This window comes from Pelobates fuscus, chromosome 6 (assembly GCF_036172605.1).
Source record: "Pelobates fuscus isolate aPelFus1 chromosome 6, aPelFus1.pri, whole genome shotgun sequence".
Lineage (NCBI taxonomy): Eukaryota > Metazoa > Chordata > Amphibia > Anura > Pelobatidae > Pelobates > Pelobates fuscus.
In genome coordinates this window covers 244,076,604-244,096,794 of record NC_086322.1, presented here as the reverse complement: position 1 = coordinate 244,096,794, position 20,191 = coordinate 244,076,604, and the positions used below count along the sequence as shown (strand labels likewise).

Here is a 20,191-nt window from a genome sequence, read left to right as displayed (position 1 = left end):
CTTAAAGCCGCAAAATGCCTGTTTATGACAGGGAATGTGTGCACCCGCATTTAACTACAAGCTTAAGTGGAAAAAAATAGAAGCTCATTAGATCAGCCTTCTGTCAATTATCATCTTGTACTCGTACTATAGAGAAAGTAAATTTAGCCAGGAGTTGAACAGCAATTCATTGATCGCTGTATAATGGAACTAATAATAGACTTTCATATCACTGAGATGATAGATGCATCTTTGTGTTGTGTTAACTGCCTGGATCACGTGGTTGGTTTCTATCAGCTAAAATATCACAGATCAAATCAGGATGTTTAGCAGTAGTATACAATACATCTAGAAATGGGATTTGAATATGCTCAGTTAATACTGTGTATCAAAAGGTGATGATAATAACGTGCTTTTAAATTATACTAGCATATTTGGATGCATGTCTCTCAACATTTTCTTGTACCCATGTTTAAAGGACCACTATAGTGCCAGGAAAACATACTCGTTTTTATGGCATTATAGTGCCCTGAGGGTGCCCCCACCCTCAGGGCCCCCCTCCCGCCCGGCTCTGGAAAGGGGAAAAGGGGTAAAACTTACCTTTTTCCAGCGCTGGGCGGGGTGCTCTCTGCCTCCGATCCTCCTCCGTTCCGCCCCATCGGCTGAATGCGCATGCGCGGCAAGAGCTGCGTGCGCATTCAGCTGGTCGCATAGGAAAGCATTTGCAATGCTTTCCTATGGACGCTTGCGTGCTCTCACTGTGATTTTCACAGTGAGAATCACGCAAGCGCCTCTAGCGGCTGTCAATGAGACAACCACTAGAGGATTTGGGGGAAGGCTTAACCCATTTATAAACATAGCAGTTTCTCTGAAACGGCTATGTTTATAAAAAAAAAAATGGGTTAACCCTAGCTGGACCTGGCACCCAGACCACTTCATTAAGCTGAAGTGGTCTGGGTGCCTAGAGTGGTCCTTTAAATACTGGGATACACTCGATATGTATGCATGCATGCATTCAGACAGTCCCCTTTATACCTGCATAGTGGTCATATTTAAGATGTCATAGTATATATTATTGAGATTACCTAGGACATAGTTGAAAACGAGAGAAATCTCAATGTATCTTTCCTGGTAAAATATTTTATAAATAAAATAATATACATTATGGTATGGCGTACTAGTCCCTCATCTGGTCTGCATTGTCTGTGCGACATGGTCCATTTCACTCCATTTGCACCATGGATATATTCCAGTGATGGAACTAATGTAAAGATAGCTCTGGTGCAATACATTTTTTATCCCTCTTAGCTAAAAGCTAAATCCCCATTTGTCATGCCACGATGGTATGCCAGCAGAGGATCTACCATTTGCTCATCCTTACAGGGTTGTATTTGTGAGCATTGTTTGTACGTTTGAATGAAAACCTGTTTTTGTGTGTGATTTCATATCTAACTTTCTGCATTCAATAGAACAGGAAATTGCAAAATAATTTTTCTGTTTAAGGTCATTTAGGATTTCATTAAAGCAGCTCTGCATATTTTGGAAAGACCCCTGATGGTGACATCTCTGCTTTTGTGTGTGGTGGCCAGGGGGTGCAAAGGAGGTGAGATATGCTTACCTGATGCTGTCCCCTGCAGACTCCAGAAGCCTGTGTCATTGCTGTACTCTCACATATTGATGAGATTGCTGGATCCTCCATAGATATTGTCTCATGATGTGTGAGGCAATGCCTTTTTTACCATTCATCGGTAGTGACAGCTGAGGGAAGTGACAAAACGGTAGCTTCCTCTTTTGTTCAGTTTTGTCAAGCGGATGAAAATAACATAAGACATAGTAGTCCCCACTTTGACTTATGTATTTTACAAGATAAAAACTGAAAAAGAAAAAGGGAAGAAACCGTAAGGAAGCGGAGAAAAACAGACTGAAGAAAGATACATTTAAAGTGACAGAGCAAAATGTGGTTATGATACTCTGCACCATAATTGAAATACACCCAATCCATACTGTTTTTTTGTTTTGTTTTTTTAACTGCAATTAGCGTATGGATTGTTTGAGCTATTTCCAAACGCTTCTCACTGCAACAATGAGATTGACTTGAAAATAATTGTGATTCATTCAACTCGGATCAGTTAGCATTTGGTTGAGCGTGAATAATTGATAACTTAAAGCAATTTTTATCAGTCAGATATAGAACTGAGCTGAATGTAAGTTAGAATATTAGTGTTTGCATTTATTTTATAGACTGCTACATCAGGGGTGTACAAGCAGTACCTTGGTTAGGGGCTCAATCAAACTCAAAAGCCTGCACGGGTCCCTGTAGCACTTAGTGGTTGGGAAGATGGCTATATCTCCCCTAAAATGAACCACATTGGCCAGTGGCATTATACTGGATGGAAGTTATATCAGATGGGAGTCTTCACAGGAGGCTGAAGTGGAGGATGTGAAATCCCTTCCTTGCCTGCATTAACCCCTTAAGGACACATGACATGTGTGACATGTCATGATTCCCTTTTATTCCAGAAGTTTGGTCCTTAAGGGGTTAAAAAGTAGTATGGCCTTTATAGAGCATGTTCTGTGCTCAGATATATGTCTGAGGGCTCTGATACGGAGCAGTGTGTGGAGGAGGTGGGGATATGACATGTTATATTGCCCTCTGGATATTTGGTTACCTGTAGCTATCACACCAGATCACTAGTTGCACTACTGTGAAAAGTCAGCAGCAAAGATAATGGTCTACAAACGTTCTGGCCACACTACACCTCATTTGAGGTAGGACTGTCTGAGAAGTGGGGCAGAGGGAATATTTTGGCTGGTTGCTGTGTTTCTGTTTCACAGTGACTGTACATCTGTCTGTGCCTGATTTTGTTTGAATGCATTTGCATGTCTGACTCACGAGGGTCAGAGGAGAAAGACTGGGCTGAGAGAGAACTTCTCATTGTCGCTGTGAAAAACTGGTAACTTAAAAAAAAAAAAAAAAAAAACTTGGCATGGGGTTAGTATGAACCACAACAGAAAGGGTTATTACAGCTGAAACCCAGTTTAGAAACACTGTTTTTTAAATGGAGTAACCATTTAATAACATTTACTGTGGACTTTTTTACCTCTCAGAACAATTCTTAACACTTAACAGTTTCTCTTTAAATGCTTAGCATTGTAGTGTGCATGATCTTTAGGTTTAAGTCTCAATTTATTTTTACTGGTAATATGCTATAAATAAATAAGGGCTGAGTTGGCCTGAGGACTGCAAAATGCATTAACAGCTTCCCCAAGTTGCTGAAGAAGAGGAGACTTAGTAAATTAATAAAACCAGGCTTAAGTGGAAGTGTGTTACATGCTTAAAGGCGTATCTCATGGATGGACCCTTCTATAACTATCTGGCATTTCATACCAATGATTTATACTAGCAGGTGCTCACTGTTAATTTTGTATTACATTTGCTCAAAGTCTGCTAGAAAAAGGAAAAAAAAAAAAGAGTATAATTATATGTGGCAATTAAGTTATCTTTATTTAAATCCTCAGGTAAAATAATAAACATAAAACTTAAAATAGTAGTTGAATGATGATGAGTCATTCTAGAATCTTTAAAGGGAATCTCTAGGCTTTTTTTTTTTTTAAACCTTAATAAAGCCGTTTTGGTGTATAGATCATGCCCCTGCAGTCTCACTGCTCAATTCTGAGCCATTTAGGCGTTAAATCTGTTTAGTTTCTGTCTAGGCATCACTAGCCACACCTTCCCTGGCTGTGACCCACACCCCCATGACATGTTAACTTGCTTTATATGGTTTTTAGCTCCTGCTCTGTAAATCACACTTTAATCAAACTCCTGCAGGATCTAGAACACTATTAGCAGAGTGTGTGATAAGAAATTCTAAATGAAACAAAATACATAAGCATTAGATCGCTCTATACAGGAAGAGCTTAGGAAGGCTGTGAAAGTCACATGCAGGTAAATGTGACTATGGATGTGTATACAAAGTGATTTAAATCCTGAATGGCAGAGAATTGTGCAGTGAGACTGCAGGCGCATGACTGCAGGGGCTTCATTAAGCTGCTAAAGTTTTGGAGGGAATTCCATGCTATTTGATACTCTGCTTGTCAGAGTGTGCAATTTAGCCCAGAGCATCTAGAATGGTGGATTTTGCCTACATTTGGTTTGACCATTGAATATATTTATTGGTAAATACAAATAAGGCAAATCATGTAATTTACTGTTTTAATTTCTCTTGCAGGCAATTTTCATGATACCATCAAATCCACCTCCCACATTTCGGAAACCGGAACTTTGGTCTAAAGAGTTCATTGACTTTATAAACAAATGTCTTGTTAAAAATCCTGAACAGCGTGCCAGTGCTACTGAACTATTGCAGGTATGTAAAGTCCATCTATAGAATACAGGCCCATGAATACTGAAATGTTTCCCCAAACATTGCTTTTATTAACCACAGTTGAGATCTATGTAAAGTTCTCCTTAAGCTCTTAAAGGAACACTATAGGCACCCAGACCACTTCATCTCAATGAAGTGGGCTCGGTGCCATGTGCCCCCTGTTCTAACCCTGCAGCTGAAAACATTGCTGTTCTGCAGGAACAATAACGTTTTCATTGCAAGGATAAATTACCTCTAGTGACTCTCACACTGCATATGTATTTGAATTTTCTTTAAGCCCTGCTAATATTAAATGAGTAGAATCTTATGTTGCTAAATATGATCTTTCAAATGAAATTGTAATCACTCATGGAATTTCACTGGTTCTTCAATAATCTTAACTGATCACTGCCATAGTCCAGGAATATTCAACAGTAAAACAATTTACAAATTTGTAGATGGAGAGTGGTACCAAGCAAGCTATATAATTTGCGTGAGACAGCCCATGCCTCCAATTATTTGCTTTTCACTTCATTATGCCACATCCTGGGGTTTTCATCCATAAATATCAAGTTGTGCTGTATAGTTGGTATGCCTCTGTCATAAAATATCTGCTCCTACATCCTGCATTCTACTGCTACATGGACTAGCCTGTTGTTTACTGTCCATTCTTTTTACTTCATAAAGAGGGGATCAAGCTACAGGCTGTATCTAGAATGGCCAGTAACCCTACAGAGATGGAGATGTGATGTATTAATGGGGCCTTGCCTTTGTGCCTTGTACGATTCTGTAGTCTTGGTTTTAGAATGTCATGTAACAGAGCAGCAGAAGGGTTGAATGGCAGTACTAGACCACTAGAGATAAACAGGTTATTAAGCCAGTGGCTCACCTCTCCACCAGTCTCCGCATTCGTAACTCTGTGTTTTGTACCTCCCAACTAAGTAGCCTGTAACCAGTTTCCTTGTATTTAGTACTAATGGAGGATTTATATTTCAGAAAAAAACAAACTTTTTTGTTTTATGAGAGAAATAGACTCTAACTCTCTAACAGAACTATCAAGAAAAAAAGAATCTTCTCTAGATTACATCTAGATTGCCTTTGTAGAGAGTCATCCTGAGAAAAGGCAGCGTTTACACACTGCTGCATAACTCCATCTCTAGTGGTTGTCGCTTTGACTGCCAATAGAGAGACTTCCTGGGTTTGATCCTACAAAGGTTGCTGAATTAGTCACTCCATGACTCAATGCATCCCTATGTGAAAATGTTGATTGGCACAGGGAAGTGATTTGCTATGCATGCACACTACCTTCCAGTTTCTTCCTTTTAGGGAAGTATTGGATTTGCTGCAATCATCAGGATTGATGATTTCAGCCTGCAGAGGCATCCTGCGATACTGGTGCTTCATAGTGTGCTCCTTTAAAAGCCTAAGAGACTGAATGCTAGAAGGCAATAGGAGGGTATATGAGGGTCTGAAGAGCTTCATAGGATGCCAAATATACCACTCTACTTAAGCTCATCTACAGGAACAAGCTGCCAGGTAAAGTAGTTAAGGCGAGATTTCCACTCTGCTCCACTCCTGGGCAACCCTTGAGAGGGAATTCCAGTCCTGAATGATACAAAGACCTTCCTCGGTGTGGGCATTATTTTCAATGTGCCGTTCCTCCAGACCAACACTTTGGTAGGAAAGTCCCACCTGTTTGCAATTTTATGATTGTGGTGTTTTTTTGTAATGATGATAAATTCCTTGCTATATGATACAGTGAAGGTTGATAGATCATAGAGTAGGCATCTGATAGTAGCATCATCTATCTCGCTGAGTGGAAGTGGGCTATGATATCTTGGAAAGATCCAAGTGCAGAAAGTGATCTTCCATTTAGAACAAGAGGACTTTTGTTGGGACCCCCTTGGTATCCCTTCTATTTAACATGTTTATAAATGATCTTGAAAAAAGCATTAAAAGTCATGTTTCAGTGTTTGCAGACGACACAAAACTCTGTAAAATAATACAATGTGAGCAAGATATTACTTTGCTGCAGAGGGATTTAGATAGACTGGGGGACTGGGCACTCAAATGGCAGATGAAATTTAATGTTGAAAAATGCAAAGTTATGCACTTCGGAGTAAAGAATGCACAAGCAACGCATACCCTTAATGGAAGCGAATTCGAGATAACCACACACGAAAAGGGAATTGTTATAGACAACAAACTATGCAACAATGTGCAATCAGCAGTGGCTAAGGCCAGTAAGGCATTGTCATGCATGCAAAAGGGCATTCATTCTCTGGATGAGAATATAATTTTGCCTCTTTATAAATCACTGGTTAGACCACATCTTGAATATGCTGTGCAATTTTGGGCACTTGTTCTAAAGAAGGATATTATGGCACTAGAAAAAGTGCAGAGGCGGGCTACAAAATTGATAAAAGGAATGGAACATATCAGCTATAAAGAAAGGTCAACAAATGTAAACCTCTTTAGTTTAGAAAAATGTCACCTCAGAGGGTATATAACATTATACAAATATATCCCGGGCCAATACAAATCATTGTGTGAAAATCTATTCACAAACTGGATTTTACATAAGACGTGAGGTCATGCATTTAGACTGGAAGAAAGAAGATTTCATCTAAGGCAAAGCAAAGATTGTTTTACTGTAAGAACAATAAGGATGTGGAAATCTCTGCCTGAAGAAGTGGTTTTATCAGAGTCCATACAGATGTTCAAACAGCAACTAGATGCATACTTGCAAAAACAGAATATTCAAGGATATAATTTTTCAATGTAGGGTAATAGCTTCTTGATCCAAGAATTAATCTTACTGCAATTCAGGGTTCAACAAAGTTTTTGTTTTTTTCTAGTCTGTTGCAAAATTGGAAGTGCTTCAAACTGGGTTTTTTTTTTTTTGTTTGTTTTTTTTACTTTTGGATCAACAGCAAAAAAACAAATGTGAGGAGGCTGTACTTGATGGCCGCAAGTCTCTTTAACTAGCTATTTAACTTTAAAGAATACCTGAATGTATCCTTAAGGGTCATAGATTCTGCAATGCTGCAAACTCAGCATTATTTCTGGTGCTGGCGGTCAGCTACTTTGTGATCCAGGACATTGTGGTCATCCTCTATTTTATGAATTTTATCCACCAGTTCATTATGCGTGAATCAGAGCTCCTCCGTTAAAGTCACCTCTGCCACCGAGTTCACGCTGCTCCTCTGCCATGATAGTTCAGAAATTAGATTGCAGGGTAGTTTGAAGATTCTGAAGTAAGCTCTGTATTTTTCTTTCTGATACAGGTCGGACATCCTGAGAAGGATATATATATATAGTTTTGTGATTCAGAGCCTCGCCTATGGATGGTGCATTTCACAGTCGGCCATGTTTGTCTTCACAAGGCTTGCCCAAATTTTAAGGTCAAAATAGCCAAACTCGAAAAATGTTCTAAGCCAGCTATGCTTTCAGTTTAGCCTTAAATGTTATATTCACTTTAAATTCTCACTTTAAAAAATAAAATCTTAGATGACTGGCATCTGTTTTAGTTTGGGGAAAGTAAAAAAAAAAAACAAGAAAACTAGGACATGGTGTGGTTGGAAAAGTATGTACGGTAAATATTTCACTGAATATTTAATCGTCGTGGTGGCCTGTGACAAATACAGAATAATAAGTACAGTAAATACAGAACAAAGTGTGATATTAGGATCACACGATTCATTATTTATCAACAGACTTGTATTCCATGAAAGTTGTGTGCATTTATATTTGGAAATTCAAACTTTTCTGGTTAGCAGACAATGAGCAGCTCTCCAACTTTTGTTTTACCTACCATCAAAATTAATATGATTACTTTTATTTATAAAGAGAACGCATTTTCTATAGCACTTCACAATAGGTACATTAACCCCTTAAGGACCAAACTTCTGGAATAAAAGGGAATCATGACGTGTCAGACATGTCATGTGTCCTTAAGGGGTTAATAAAAGTTAAGTGTTGATGACTGCTCAACAGAGCTAGAATAAGATTTAGTGTAAAATACAGAGCTTACAATCTAAAGGCAAAGATGGGGAGTGAGACTCAAAGGTAGCCGGCATGATGCTTAATAAAGCACATAGCCACAGACTGCCTGTGAGTCCCCATGTTGGTATTCTAAAGTTAAGATGTTAAAGCAGGAGCATCCTTAAAAGTTGGAAGGGATTGGAACTGTCCTGGTTGGGAAGGATTGAAGCTGTAAACTTCTATCTTCTCCCCAAACTCACATTTTTATTTAATAGTCTCCCGCTGAGGGTGCCATGCCAGACGATACGCGGTCTCCAAAGACAACTATCAAACTATATATGGCAAGATAGGAGACCTAGAGTGGCATTGGCAATATTACAGAGAGATTGGAAAGAAGGGGGAATTTCTCTCCCAGATATACAGAAACTATATATGAACAATATGTCAGCACACTTAATTAAGTGTGATAATTTCACAATGTCAAGACCAAATTGGTTAGATATCGAAAAATCAGACCTCCGTAATATTGAACCCTTATTTCTCTGGTGGTGCGACAGTGAATTTTAAAAAAAATATAAGGTCTAGCAACCCGATGAATAATACAATGATTTATATTGTCAAGCACTTGAAAAAAAAATATGGAACAAAACATATATCAAGAAACGCCCCATTAGCATGTTTAAAACTTTACATAAAGGATATAAATATTCAAGAATGGGAAAATTGCGGAATCGCAAGAATTGCGGAACTCCTAAATGATAACAAAATAATGTAATTTCCAATGTTCCAGTCGAAATATAACCTCCCTTCGAAGGAAATATTTAATTACCTAAGAATAAAATCTTTTACTATGGGAAAAGTCCTTTCGGAAACTTCTCCAATAGACCAGTTTGTAGCATCCCATTACAAAAAAAAATTGCATCTAAATTTAATCAATTTCTAAGAAGCCAAAGGCATATAGATAAAGCGCCAGCAATGAACAAATGGGAGCAAGAACTCAATTTTTCATCTTCGGCTGAGGATTGGGTTTCGGGCCTACAAGCAGTAAAAAGATATATACATGGGGTGAATATTCAGGAAGTGTACTTTAAAGTTGTATACCGTTGGTACTTGGTACCTACTCGCCTACACAGATTTCAACCCACACTCCTACCAGATTGTTGGAGATGCGGTAGGGAGTTAGGTTCATTCTCCCACATCTGGTGGGACTGCGAGGAGTTGAAGCCTGTGAAAATAATCTTATCAGAACTGGTAGCTTTTATTTTTGAGACTCAGACTGTGATTACGCCTCAAATGTTTTTGTTTCATTTGGATCTGCCAAAAAGCAATATAAAACAAAAAATTCTCATGATTCATATTTGTATGGCAATAAAAATAGTTATGGCCAGAAATTGGAGAAATATGGGTGCGCTAAACTGGCACGATATATGTTCACAGATAGAATTTCAACGTAGTATGGAAGCTGGGATAGCTCAAAATAAGATATCCAAAGAGAAATACAATGAAGTTTGGGCCCCTTGGATTAGATACTTTAATCATAAAACTCAAACCCCCCGCTCCCCTATAGATCGCCACTCCCAGGTAGCAGAGAACTGTGTGATGTATGGATAAGATGAATTGTATGTATCGTATGACTGTATGATTGTAGATACAGCAGAAAGTGAAAACACGGTCCTATTGTTAAATATGTATAATATCTTATTGTAACGCAACCTACTGTACTGGGTTCCAATTCTATATTTGAAAAGTCGTATGTGAATGAATTTTTTTAATTGAAAATAAAGATTTATATATATAAAAAAAAAAGATGTTAAAGCAGGTAACTTACTGGAACAGTCAGGGTTTCATATTAAATATGCTGGATGTACATAATGAAAATTTTACTTTTTTGCTTAGTTTATTTATATATAATTTGAGTACTCCATTTATTTAAAACAAGGACCCGCCAATAGTTTTGGAACAATAGATCAAGCAGGTAGGCAGAAAGCTGGATACAGAATAGAGCAGTCTGACTGAGATATTTAAAAGGTGATTGACTTCAAGAATAGGAAGCTAGCATTAAAAAAAGACTGTGAGGCAGCTGGAGCTATCCAAGTGTTGAAAGCTTCTAGCCTTTTATATGCTGCCTATTTGCGTGCATTGACTTTTGCTATAGAGTCAGTATTGTGGATGCTATGTGAAACTCCTAACACACATCAGGGAGTGGTGGCAAAATTCGCTAGCATATTGAAAGACCACACATAATCAGCCCTGGCAACAAATAGTCATCTATGAGTTCTTGGTGGAATACCCCTTATAGATTAGCTCTGCCATATAAATGAGCAACATTGTCAGGGTATATAGTTGCAGGACATATGTACCATCGCTTAACAAAACCAGCTTAACATGTGCTGTTTACGATCTGTTGCATTTGTGACTTATTTTAAAAACTGATACTTTTTTTTTTTTAATGACTTGGCCTGTATATAGAATGGTAAGGTCCCCAGAGTAATGATATGAGCTAATTGAACCGGAAAGGCTTATAGGGATCCTAAACTTCCTCTAAAGTTTTAGCTACACTGGCTTAAAGGAACACTATAGTCACCTAAATTACTTTAGGTAAATAAAGCAGTTTTAGTGTATAGATCATTCCCCTGCAATTTCACTGCTCAATTCACTGTCATTTAGGAGTTAAATCACTTTGTTTCTGTTTATGCAGCCCTAGCCACACCTCCCCTGGCTATGATTGACAACACAAAACTGGTTTCACTTTCAAACAGATGTAATTTACCTTAAATAATTGGATCTCAATCTCTAAATTGAACTTTAATCACATACAGGAGGCTCTTGCAGGGTCTAGCAAGTAATTAACATAGCAGGGGATAAGAAATCTTAATTAAACAGAACTTGCAATAACGAAAGCCTAAATAGGGCTCTGTTTACAGGAAGTGTTTATGGAAGGCTGTGCAAGTCACAATGTAGGGAGGTGTGACTAGGGTTCATAAACAAAGGGATTTAACATCTAAATGGCAGAGGATTGAGCAGTGAGGCTGCAGGGGCATGATCTATACACCAAAACTGCTTCATTAAGCTAAAGTTGTTCAGGTGACTATAGTGTCCCTTTAGCATGGTGCAGGCAATCCCATGTTAGTTGAGCAAGCTATAGAATCAAAGGTGTGTATAAATGTATTAAGATTTCATAATATTAGGCAGTTCAGGTACAAGCATGGGTCACAAGATCAAAATGCAGCATTGCAATGCAATACTCAAATCTGCAACACCTTTTGGCCAGACAATAGTAGGACAAAATAGTCTGATAAGGAAAGGCTGTCAGCACTAGGATTACACAGTCTTACACTTCAGACCAAAAACAAAATATAAATGTAAAACCAGAGAATGTAACAGGACAATGCATGATACATATCCTTTATATATACTGATTCTGCGTTTGTAGTTTACGGAGAATGTTACTTTATGGCATGTAATACAAAGACAACTTAACCAGAAGTACAGTCAATTAAATTAAAACACCAACTCTAGTACCAGGTTACAGTTTTACTTTTAGGTTGAATCTTCCTTAAATAAAATGTACCATTCTATTGTCTAACTACAGCTTCTGTTACGCAGTGGCCAATTTGGCTGAATTCCACAAGCGTTTAAGTGCTTTGTGTACCTTTTTGAGGCAAGAATTGCTATACAATACATAAACATAGATTATTCTACTATAGTCACCAGGACAACTACAGCTTAATGTAGTTGTTCTGGTGAGACAACTACAGCTTAATGTAGTTGTTCAGGCATTTTCATGTAAACACTGCCTATTCCGAGACAAGGCAGTGTTTACAATGCCCCTAGGGACACCTCCAAGTGGCCACTCCTCAGATGGCCACTGGAAGGGTTTGCTGGCTTAGGGCTGCACAGTAAGCAGCCGTGTCATTCAGCGTCCCCAATCTCTGCATGGAGACACTGAATTTTCCTCATAGAGATGCACTGATTCAATGCATCTCTATGGGGACGTCCTGATTGGCTAAATCGGCATTTGACCCTGCCCCGTGCCGATTTCAGCCAATCCAATGCTTACCCTACATGGTGGGTTTAGCACTATAAAGCCAGTAATACATGTTTGTGTTCCTGACCCTATAGTGATCGTTTAATTGCTTTAGATTGATGCTCATCATTAAACTGCAATAATATGTTAGTCCGATTAGCATGGAATGCCAGAGAAAAAAATATATTTCTTTACCTCTTATAAATGTAATGCTCTATCAAGCTTCTTCTCATGAAGATTAAAGTGACTGTGTAATCCTATCTAGCAAAAGAAAAGAACAAAGTGTTTCAGATTTGAACATTTTTTTTAATGGTTTTCCAAAGTTTCTTGCATCTGATCTGTGAATATATACGCTGGATCCTATAAACTCTGTAAGAATGACACTGAATCCTTTTAGGTTCATTTAACATCCAGAATGGAAATTATTTTATGCTCCTTGTGTCTTCTTTCCAAGTGATCTTGGAATAGAAATTAAATAATATTTAAATTGCATACCTTATGAACAAATGTTTAACATAACCGTTTTTTTGTCATTGTATCAGTTAAAAATGTAATTTAAGATTATTCTCACCATTGAGTATTGTTTTGTTTAGCATCCATTTAGTAAAACAGCCAAAGGAGTATCCATTCTGAGACACTTGATAAATGAAGCCATGGAAGCGAAGATCAAACGGAGTGAGTTACAACAGCGTGAAGAGGATCTAGAAGAGGAGGAAAATGGGGTTAGTAATTTGTACCATCTGTTTTCCTCAATTTTCTCCTGAATTTTAATGGTGCTAGTTTGTTTTAGAATTATGGAGTTATTTTTATTTATTTATTTATTTATTTTGCTCTTAAACAGCTATTTTTAAACTTGTCAAGATAAAAGCGATCTGAACCCAAATATAGAAAACACATGTATAATGTTTACAAGATTAATAATATGTCCTTTTTTAAATGGATGTCAATTTAACACAATACAAAACACTGGTTTGAAAGGAGATCCTGTTTAAGCACATTGCTGTTATTTGAGTTTATCCCATGTTTTATTTAGCATTGAAATAGACAATTTGCGCACACAGAAAAGACAGGTGTGAGTTTTACCTCTTGCACAGGGTATTCTTGTGTGTTCACACTACATACAGTATGTATCACCTATATACAGGTAAATAAAATACACATAGTGTAAACTGTAAAAAACAAATAATGTTTTAAAAATGATGTATATCATCAAACTCACACTTTTCAGAGCCCATTTAAAGTTGGCTCTAGACTTATAGCGCTTTTCATCTCACTCTTGAGAGATCCAGTATTGGAAAGATGTGTATATCCACAGGAACTTGGAACTGGTAGCTTGCAGTGATGCTCCAAAAAGTCCAAGGCAGGTGTGTAGTTAAAAGTGTTTTATTCCAAAAGTTATTTTAAAATACAAAATAAATATATATACACAGTAAAATATATATATATTAGCAGCACAACGCGTTTCAACCTTTCAATAGGTCTTTCTCAAGTGCATCTGATTTTCCAATGGGCTCTAAAGCCCTAATATATGCCAAACAATCAGTTAATTACCTTAATAATATTCACATCTGTGGGTTAGTTCCCACCCATGTCCAAACATGGTCACAGCCGGAAGTGTTATGCCACACTCAATATGGCTCCATTTCCGTCTGTGCACTCCTGTCCCCAGCCCCCCCCAACATGTCCGATATTTCATTTATCTTTGTCAGTCCGTGTTCCTTCAGTTTGTTGTTTATTCTTTCGGTCTCCATTTCGCCGCGTCACTTCCGTTGATGACGTCGTGATGCGGTCCGATACGTCACTTCCGGTTGTAGTTTTTCCGGTCTCTCGTGATCTTCCAGACGGTTTTAGCGTACAATTGTCCATCATTGAGAAGGGCAAAAATGCCAATAGTCCATATTGCACATAGATAGGAAAACGTTTAAAAGGAAGGGAAAACGACATATTAATGTTGGAAAAGAGGAAAGGTATTCATGTCTGGACATTAGTGGGGCATTTTAAAAAATATATAGATAATACACAGTAGGATAAGAAAACATATCCCAGAATAATTCTTAATGTTAGGAAATGCCACCATTACATGGACACTACCCCCTCCATCCAAAAGTGCAATTTTAAAGACAAAGGATATGTAGGGAATGTATATCAAATATATGTGTGCATACATACTCTATTATAAAATACTATTAATCTCAAAGTCGATGTTGAGACCCAAGGGAGATAAGGTGCGTATTTCAAAGATCCACTTTACTTCCTGGGTGCTTAGTTTTTTAGGGAGATCCCCTCCTCTCCAGTGGGGATTAATTTTGTCTATAGCAAAAAAAGTTAAAAAACTAGGGTCTGAGCTGTGTTTTTCTAAAAAGTGCTTGGATACACTGTGGTTAATAAAACCTTTTTTGATATTCCTAACATGTTCACTTATCCGTACTTTTAGTGGCCTCGACGTTTTGCCCACATATTGAAGGCCACATGTACAGTTTAGTAGGTATATCACATTTTTTGAGTGACATGTGATCATAGGTTTAATTTTGAATTCTTTTTTAGTGTTAAAGGATTTAAAAGCTGTTACGTGCTTTTCTTTTTTGTCTGTGCTCTTACACGCATTGCACATCCCACAGTGATAGAAACCTTGTTGTGCTTTTGACCAATTATTTAAAAAATTATCATTTTGAGGTGTAGGTTCTAAAAAGCTTCTGGTTAAAATTTGCTTAAAATTCCTCGCTCCTCTAAAAATAAATCTTGGTTTTGGACCTAAAAACTCATGTATCTCCTCATCCTGGCATAGGATGTTCCAATTTTTGTTAATAATCTTTTTGATCATCCCAACATTGCTGGAGTAGTCAAAAATAAAAGGGATCTGTTCTCTCCTATCAGTTGGCACATCACTTTTTCTCTTATACTTTAGAAGGGGGGACCTATTTAGTGCGGATATTTCCTGGATCTGGATTCCCTTTTTGGGAACATACTTTTATTTACCAAGAGCATGGCTTTGGTGCGAACCTGGTCCTATATAAAAGATATATTGACGATATTTTTATTATTTGGAAGGGGTCTGGTGACCTTTTTAGCACTTTTTTTAATTCTCTCAACCAAAATGATTGGGGGATTCGTTTAACGAAAAGTGTGAGTGACACAAGCATTGACTTTTTAGATCTCAATATTTATGTTTGCGACGGTGTTTTAGCCACTCGCACTTTTTTTAAACAAGTCGATATTAACAGTTATATTGAGGTTGACAGCTGCCACCACAAGCCCTGGCTGTCAAATATCCCTAGGGGACAATTCCTCAGGCTACGCAGAAATTGCACAAAGCAACAGGATTTTGAAAACCAGGCCTGCCTGTTAAAGAAACAGTTTATACAAAAGGGATATGACAAGAATGCCCTTGATACTCAGATCCAGGAAATATCCGCACTAAATAGGTCCCCCCTTCTAAAGTATAAGAGAAAAAGTGATGTGCCAACTGATAGGAGAGAACAGATCCCTTTTATTTTTGACTACTCCAGCAATGTTGGGATGATCAAAAAGATTATTAACAAAAATTGGAACATCCTATGCCAGGATGAGGAGATACATGAGTTTTTAGGTCCAAAACCAAGATTTATTTTTAGAGGAGCGAGGAATTTTAAGCAAATTTTAACCAGAAGCTTTTTAGAACCTACACCTCAAAATGATAATTTTTTAAATAATTGGTCAAAAGCACAACAAGGTTTCTATCACTGTGGGATGTGCAATGCGTGTAAGAGCACAGACAAAAAAGAAAAGCACGTAACAGCTTTTAAATCCTTTAACACTAAAAAAGAATTCAAAATTAAACCTATGATCACATGTCACTCAAAAAATGTGATATACCTACTAAACTGTACATGTGGCCTTCAATATGTGGGCAAAACGTCGAGGCCACTAAAAGTACGGATAAGTGAACATGTTAGGAATATCAAAAAAGGTTTTATTAACCACAGTGTATCCAAGCACTTTTTAGAAAAACACAGCTCAGACCCTAGTTTTTTAACTTTTTTTGCTATAGACAAAATTAATCCCCACTGGAGAGGAGGGGATCTCCCTAAAAAACTAAGCACCCAGGAAGTAAAGTGGATCTTTGAAATACGCACCTTATCTCCCTTGGGTCTCAACATCGACTTTGAGATTAATAGTATTTTATAATAGAGTATGTATGCACACATATATTTGATATACATTCCCTACATATCCTTTGTCTTTAAAATTGCACTTTTGGATGGAGGGGGTAGTGTCCATGTAATGGTGGCATTTCCTAACATTAAGAATTATTCTGGGATATGTTTTCTTATCCTACTGTGTATTATCTATATATTTTTTAAAATGCCCCACTAATGTCCAGACATGAATACCTTTCCTCTTTTCCAACATTAATATGTCGTTTTCCCTTCCTTTTAAACGTTTTCCTATCTATGTGCAATATGGACTATTGACATTTTTGCCCTTCTCAATGATGGACAATTGTACGCTAAAACCGTCTGGAAGATCACGAGAGACCGGAAAAACTACAACCGGAAGTGACGTATCGGACCGCATCACGACGTCATCAACGGAAGTGACGCGGCGAAATGGAGACCGAAAGAATAAACAACAAACTGAAGGAACACGGACTGACAAAGATAAATGAAATATCGGACATGTTGGGGGGGGCTGGGGACAGGAGTGCACAGACGGAAATGGAGCCATATTGAGTGTGGCATAACACTTCCGGCTGTGACCATGTTTGGACATGGGTGGGAACTAACCCACAGATGTGAATATTATTAAGGTAATTAACTGATTGTTTGGCATATATTAGGGCTTTAGAGCCCATTGGAAAATCAGATGCACTTGAGAAAGACCTATTGAAAGGTTGAAACGCGTTGTGCTGCTAATATATATATATTTTACTGTGTATATATATTTATTTTGTATTTTAAAATAACTTTTGGAATAAAACACTTTTAACTACACACCTGCCTTGGACTTTTTGGAGCATCACTGCAAGCTACCAGTTCCAAGTTCCTGTGGATATACACATCTTTCCAATACTGGATATCTCAAGAGTGAGATGAAAAGCTCTATAAGTCTAGAGCCAACTTTAAATGGGCTCTGAAAAGTGTGAGTTTGATGATATACATCATTTTTAAAACATTATTTGTTTTTTACAGTTTACACTATGTGTATTTTATTTACCTGTATATAGGTGATACATACTGTATGTAGTGTGAACACACAAGAATACCCTGTGCAAGAGGTAAAACTCACACCTGTCTTTTCTGTGTGCGCAAATCACTTTATTTCTTAGAATTTATCACTTTTTAGTGTAAGTGGTGACATTACACTTCGGTGATTTTTGCTGCACCGGATCTTATTAATTTAGCGCCATTTGTGTCCTTTCTCTGTTTTAAATATTGAAATAGACAAACCCATTAGTCAAGGTTTTAATGATAGGTTAGACTGCAAGACTTTCCCTGAATGATTGCAGTTAAGAAAAAATAAATAATGAAGCTGAATATGTGTTAAATACAGAGTGGCATATTACTTAAAACTAAATATTGCATATAGTTTAGCATCTTCAAGCTGTTTTTCCTGACCAAAATAGTTCAGAATGTGTTTTTGAGATGCAAGATGCCTTATGCATGTCAGGATTTTTGTAAATTTATAAAGATTATTACAGGCCCCAAAGACAGATAATCCAGGAGCACTACAAGAAGTATTTAGTATATGTATTTGTTGTCATATAATGCTTTTGATTTAGGATTCACACCTCACAAGCAAAAGTAACTTAAGTGGTTCAGTGCAGCTATACATGTTCCCACATTGCATTATAGAAATTTGAATAAAGTATTATGTGTGTATATGTGCACCTTAAAAGGACAGTATAGTCACTAAATTGCCCCTGCCGTTTCACTGTTCAATTTTCTGCCATTTAGGAGTAGTGATGTACCGAACTGTCCGCCGGCGGACAGTTCCCGGCGAAATTAGCTTGTTCGCGTTCGCCGCGGCGGGCGGACACATGCACAGTTCGATCCGCCCCCTATTCGTCATCATTGGGCAAACTTTGACCCTGTGCCTCTCGGTCAGCAGACACATTACAGCCAATCAGCAGCACTCCCTCCCTTCCACACCCTCCAACCTCCCTCCCAGCATCCATTTTCGATTCATTCGGAAGATGCATGCTTAGTGAGAGGAGGGAAAGTTTAGCTGCTGCTGATTACATAGGGAAATTGATAGCTAGGCTAGGGTATTCAGTGTCCACTACAATCCTGAAGGACTCATCTGATCTCTGCTGTAAGGACAGCACCCCAAAAAGCCCTTTTTAGGGCTAGAACATCAGGCTGCTTTTTTTTTTTTTTTTTCTGTGTAATGTAATTGCAGGTGCCTGCCTGCCAGCCTGTGTGTCAGGCTCACAGCATATACTGTGCCCACTTGCCCAGTGCCACCACTCATATCTGTTTTAACAATCGGTTAAGCTTTACATTTAAAATAAATATTTTTTTTTCACTGTAATAGAAGAGCAGTTGCCTGCCTGCCAGCTTCTGTGTGAGGTTGGATGCCTTGCCCATTTGCACAGTCAGTGCCACCACTCATATCTGTTTTAACAATCGGTTAAGCTTTAGATTTAAAATAAATAATTTTTTTTCACTGTAATAGAAGAGCAGTTAGTTGTCTGCAAGCATCTGGGTGTCAGGCCTACTTCAGCGTGTGCTCTGCAGACCTGTGCCAGCGTGCTTTGACAGTTGCCAATCATATCTGGTGTCTCTTTAGCGTGCTTTTACAAAGAAAAAAGGTTTCCAGTGTAAGCTAATAGCAGCCAGTCAGTGTCCTTCAAGCGTCTCTGTCAGGCCTTCCTTCAGCGTGTGCCCTGCACAACCCTGCCAGCGTGCTTTGACAGTTGCCAATCATATCTGGTGTCTCTTTAGCGTGCTTTTACAAAGAAAAAAGGTTTCCAGTGTAAGCTAATAGCAGCCAGTCAGTGTCCTTCAAGCGGCTCTGTCAGGCCTTCCTTCAGCGTGTGCCCTGCACAACCCTGCCAGCGTACTTTGACAGTTGCCAATCATATCTGGTGTCTCTATAGCGTGCTTTTACAAAGAAAAAAGGTTTCCAGTGTAAGCTAATAGCAGCCAGTCAGTGTCCTTCAAGCGGCTCTGTCAGGCCTTCCTTCAGCGTGTGCCCTGCACAACACTGCCAGCGTGCTTTGACAGTTGCCAATCATATCTGGTGTCTCTTTAGCGTGCTTTTACAAAGAAAAAAGGTTTCCAGTGTAAGCTAATAGCAGCCAGTCAGTGTCCTTCAAGCGGCTCTGTCAGGCCTTCCTTCAGCGTGTGCCCTGCACAACCCTGCCAGCGTACTTTGACAGTTGCCAATCATATCTGGTGTCTCTATAGCGTGCTTTTACAAAGAAAAAAGGTTTCCAGTGTAAGCTAATAGCAGCCAGTCAGTGTCCTTCAAGCGGCTCTGTCAGGCCTTCCTTCAGCGTGTGCCCTGCACAACACTGCCAGCGTGCTTTGACAGTTGCCAATCATATCTGGTGTCTCTTTAGCGTGCTTTTACAAAGAAAAAAGGTTTCCAGTGTAAGCTAATAGCAGCCAGTCAGTGTCCTTCAAGCGGCTCTGTCAGGCCTTCCTTCAGCGTGTGCCCTGCACAACCCTGCCAGCGTGCTTTGACAGTTGCCAATCATATCTGGTGTCTCTTTAGCATGCTTTTACAAAGAAAAAAGGTTTCCAGTGTAAGCTAATAGCAGCCAGTCAGTGTCCTTCAAGCGGCTCTGTCAGGCCTTCCTTCAGCGTGTGCCCTGCACAACCCTGCCAGCGTGCTTTGACAGTTGCCAATCATA

The 20,191-nt window shown here is 38.5% G+C and overlaps 1 protein-coding gene across 1 annotated transcript in view; it reads left to right on the top strand.

Moving 5' to 3' along the window:
• The window catches only part of LOC134565743 (serine/threonine-protein kinase 4), a 142,056-nt gene that overhangs the window by 89,644 nt on the left and 32,221 nt on the right, over positions 1–20,191 (top strand). Inside the window, exons 7-8 of the mRNA XM_063425390.1 lie at positions 4,209–4,346; positions 12,948–13,076. Coding sequence (XP_063281460.1) covers positions 4,209–4,346; positions 12,948–13,076 — 267 coding nt within the window. The remainder of the gene's footprint in view (positions 1–4,208; positions 4,347–12,947; positions 13,077–20,191) is intronic.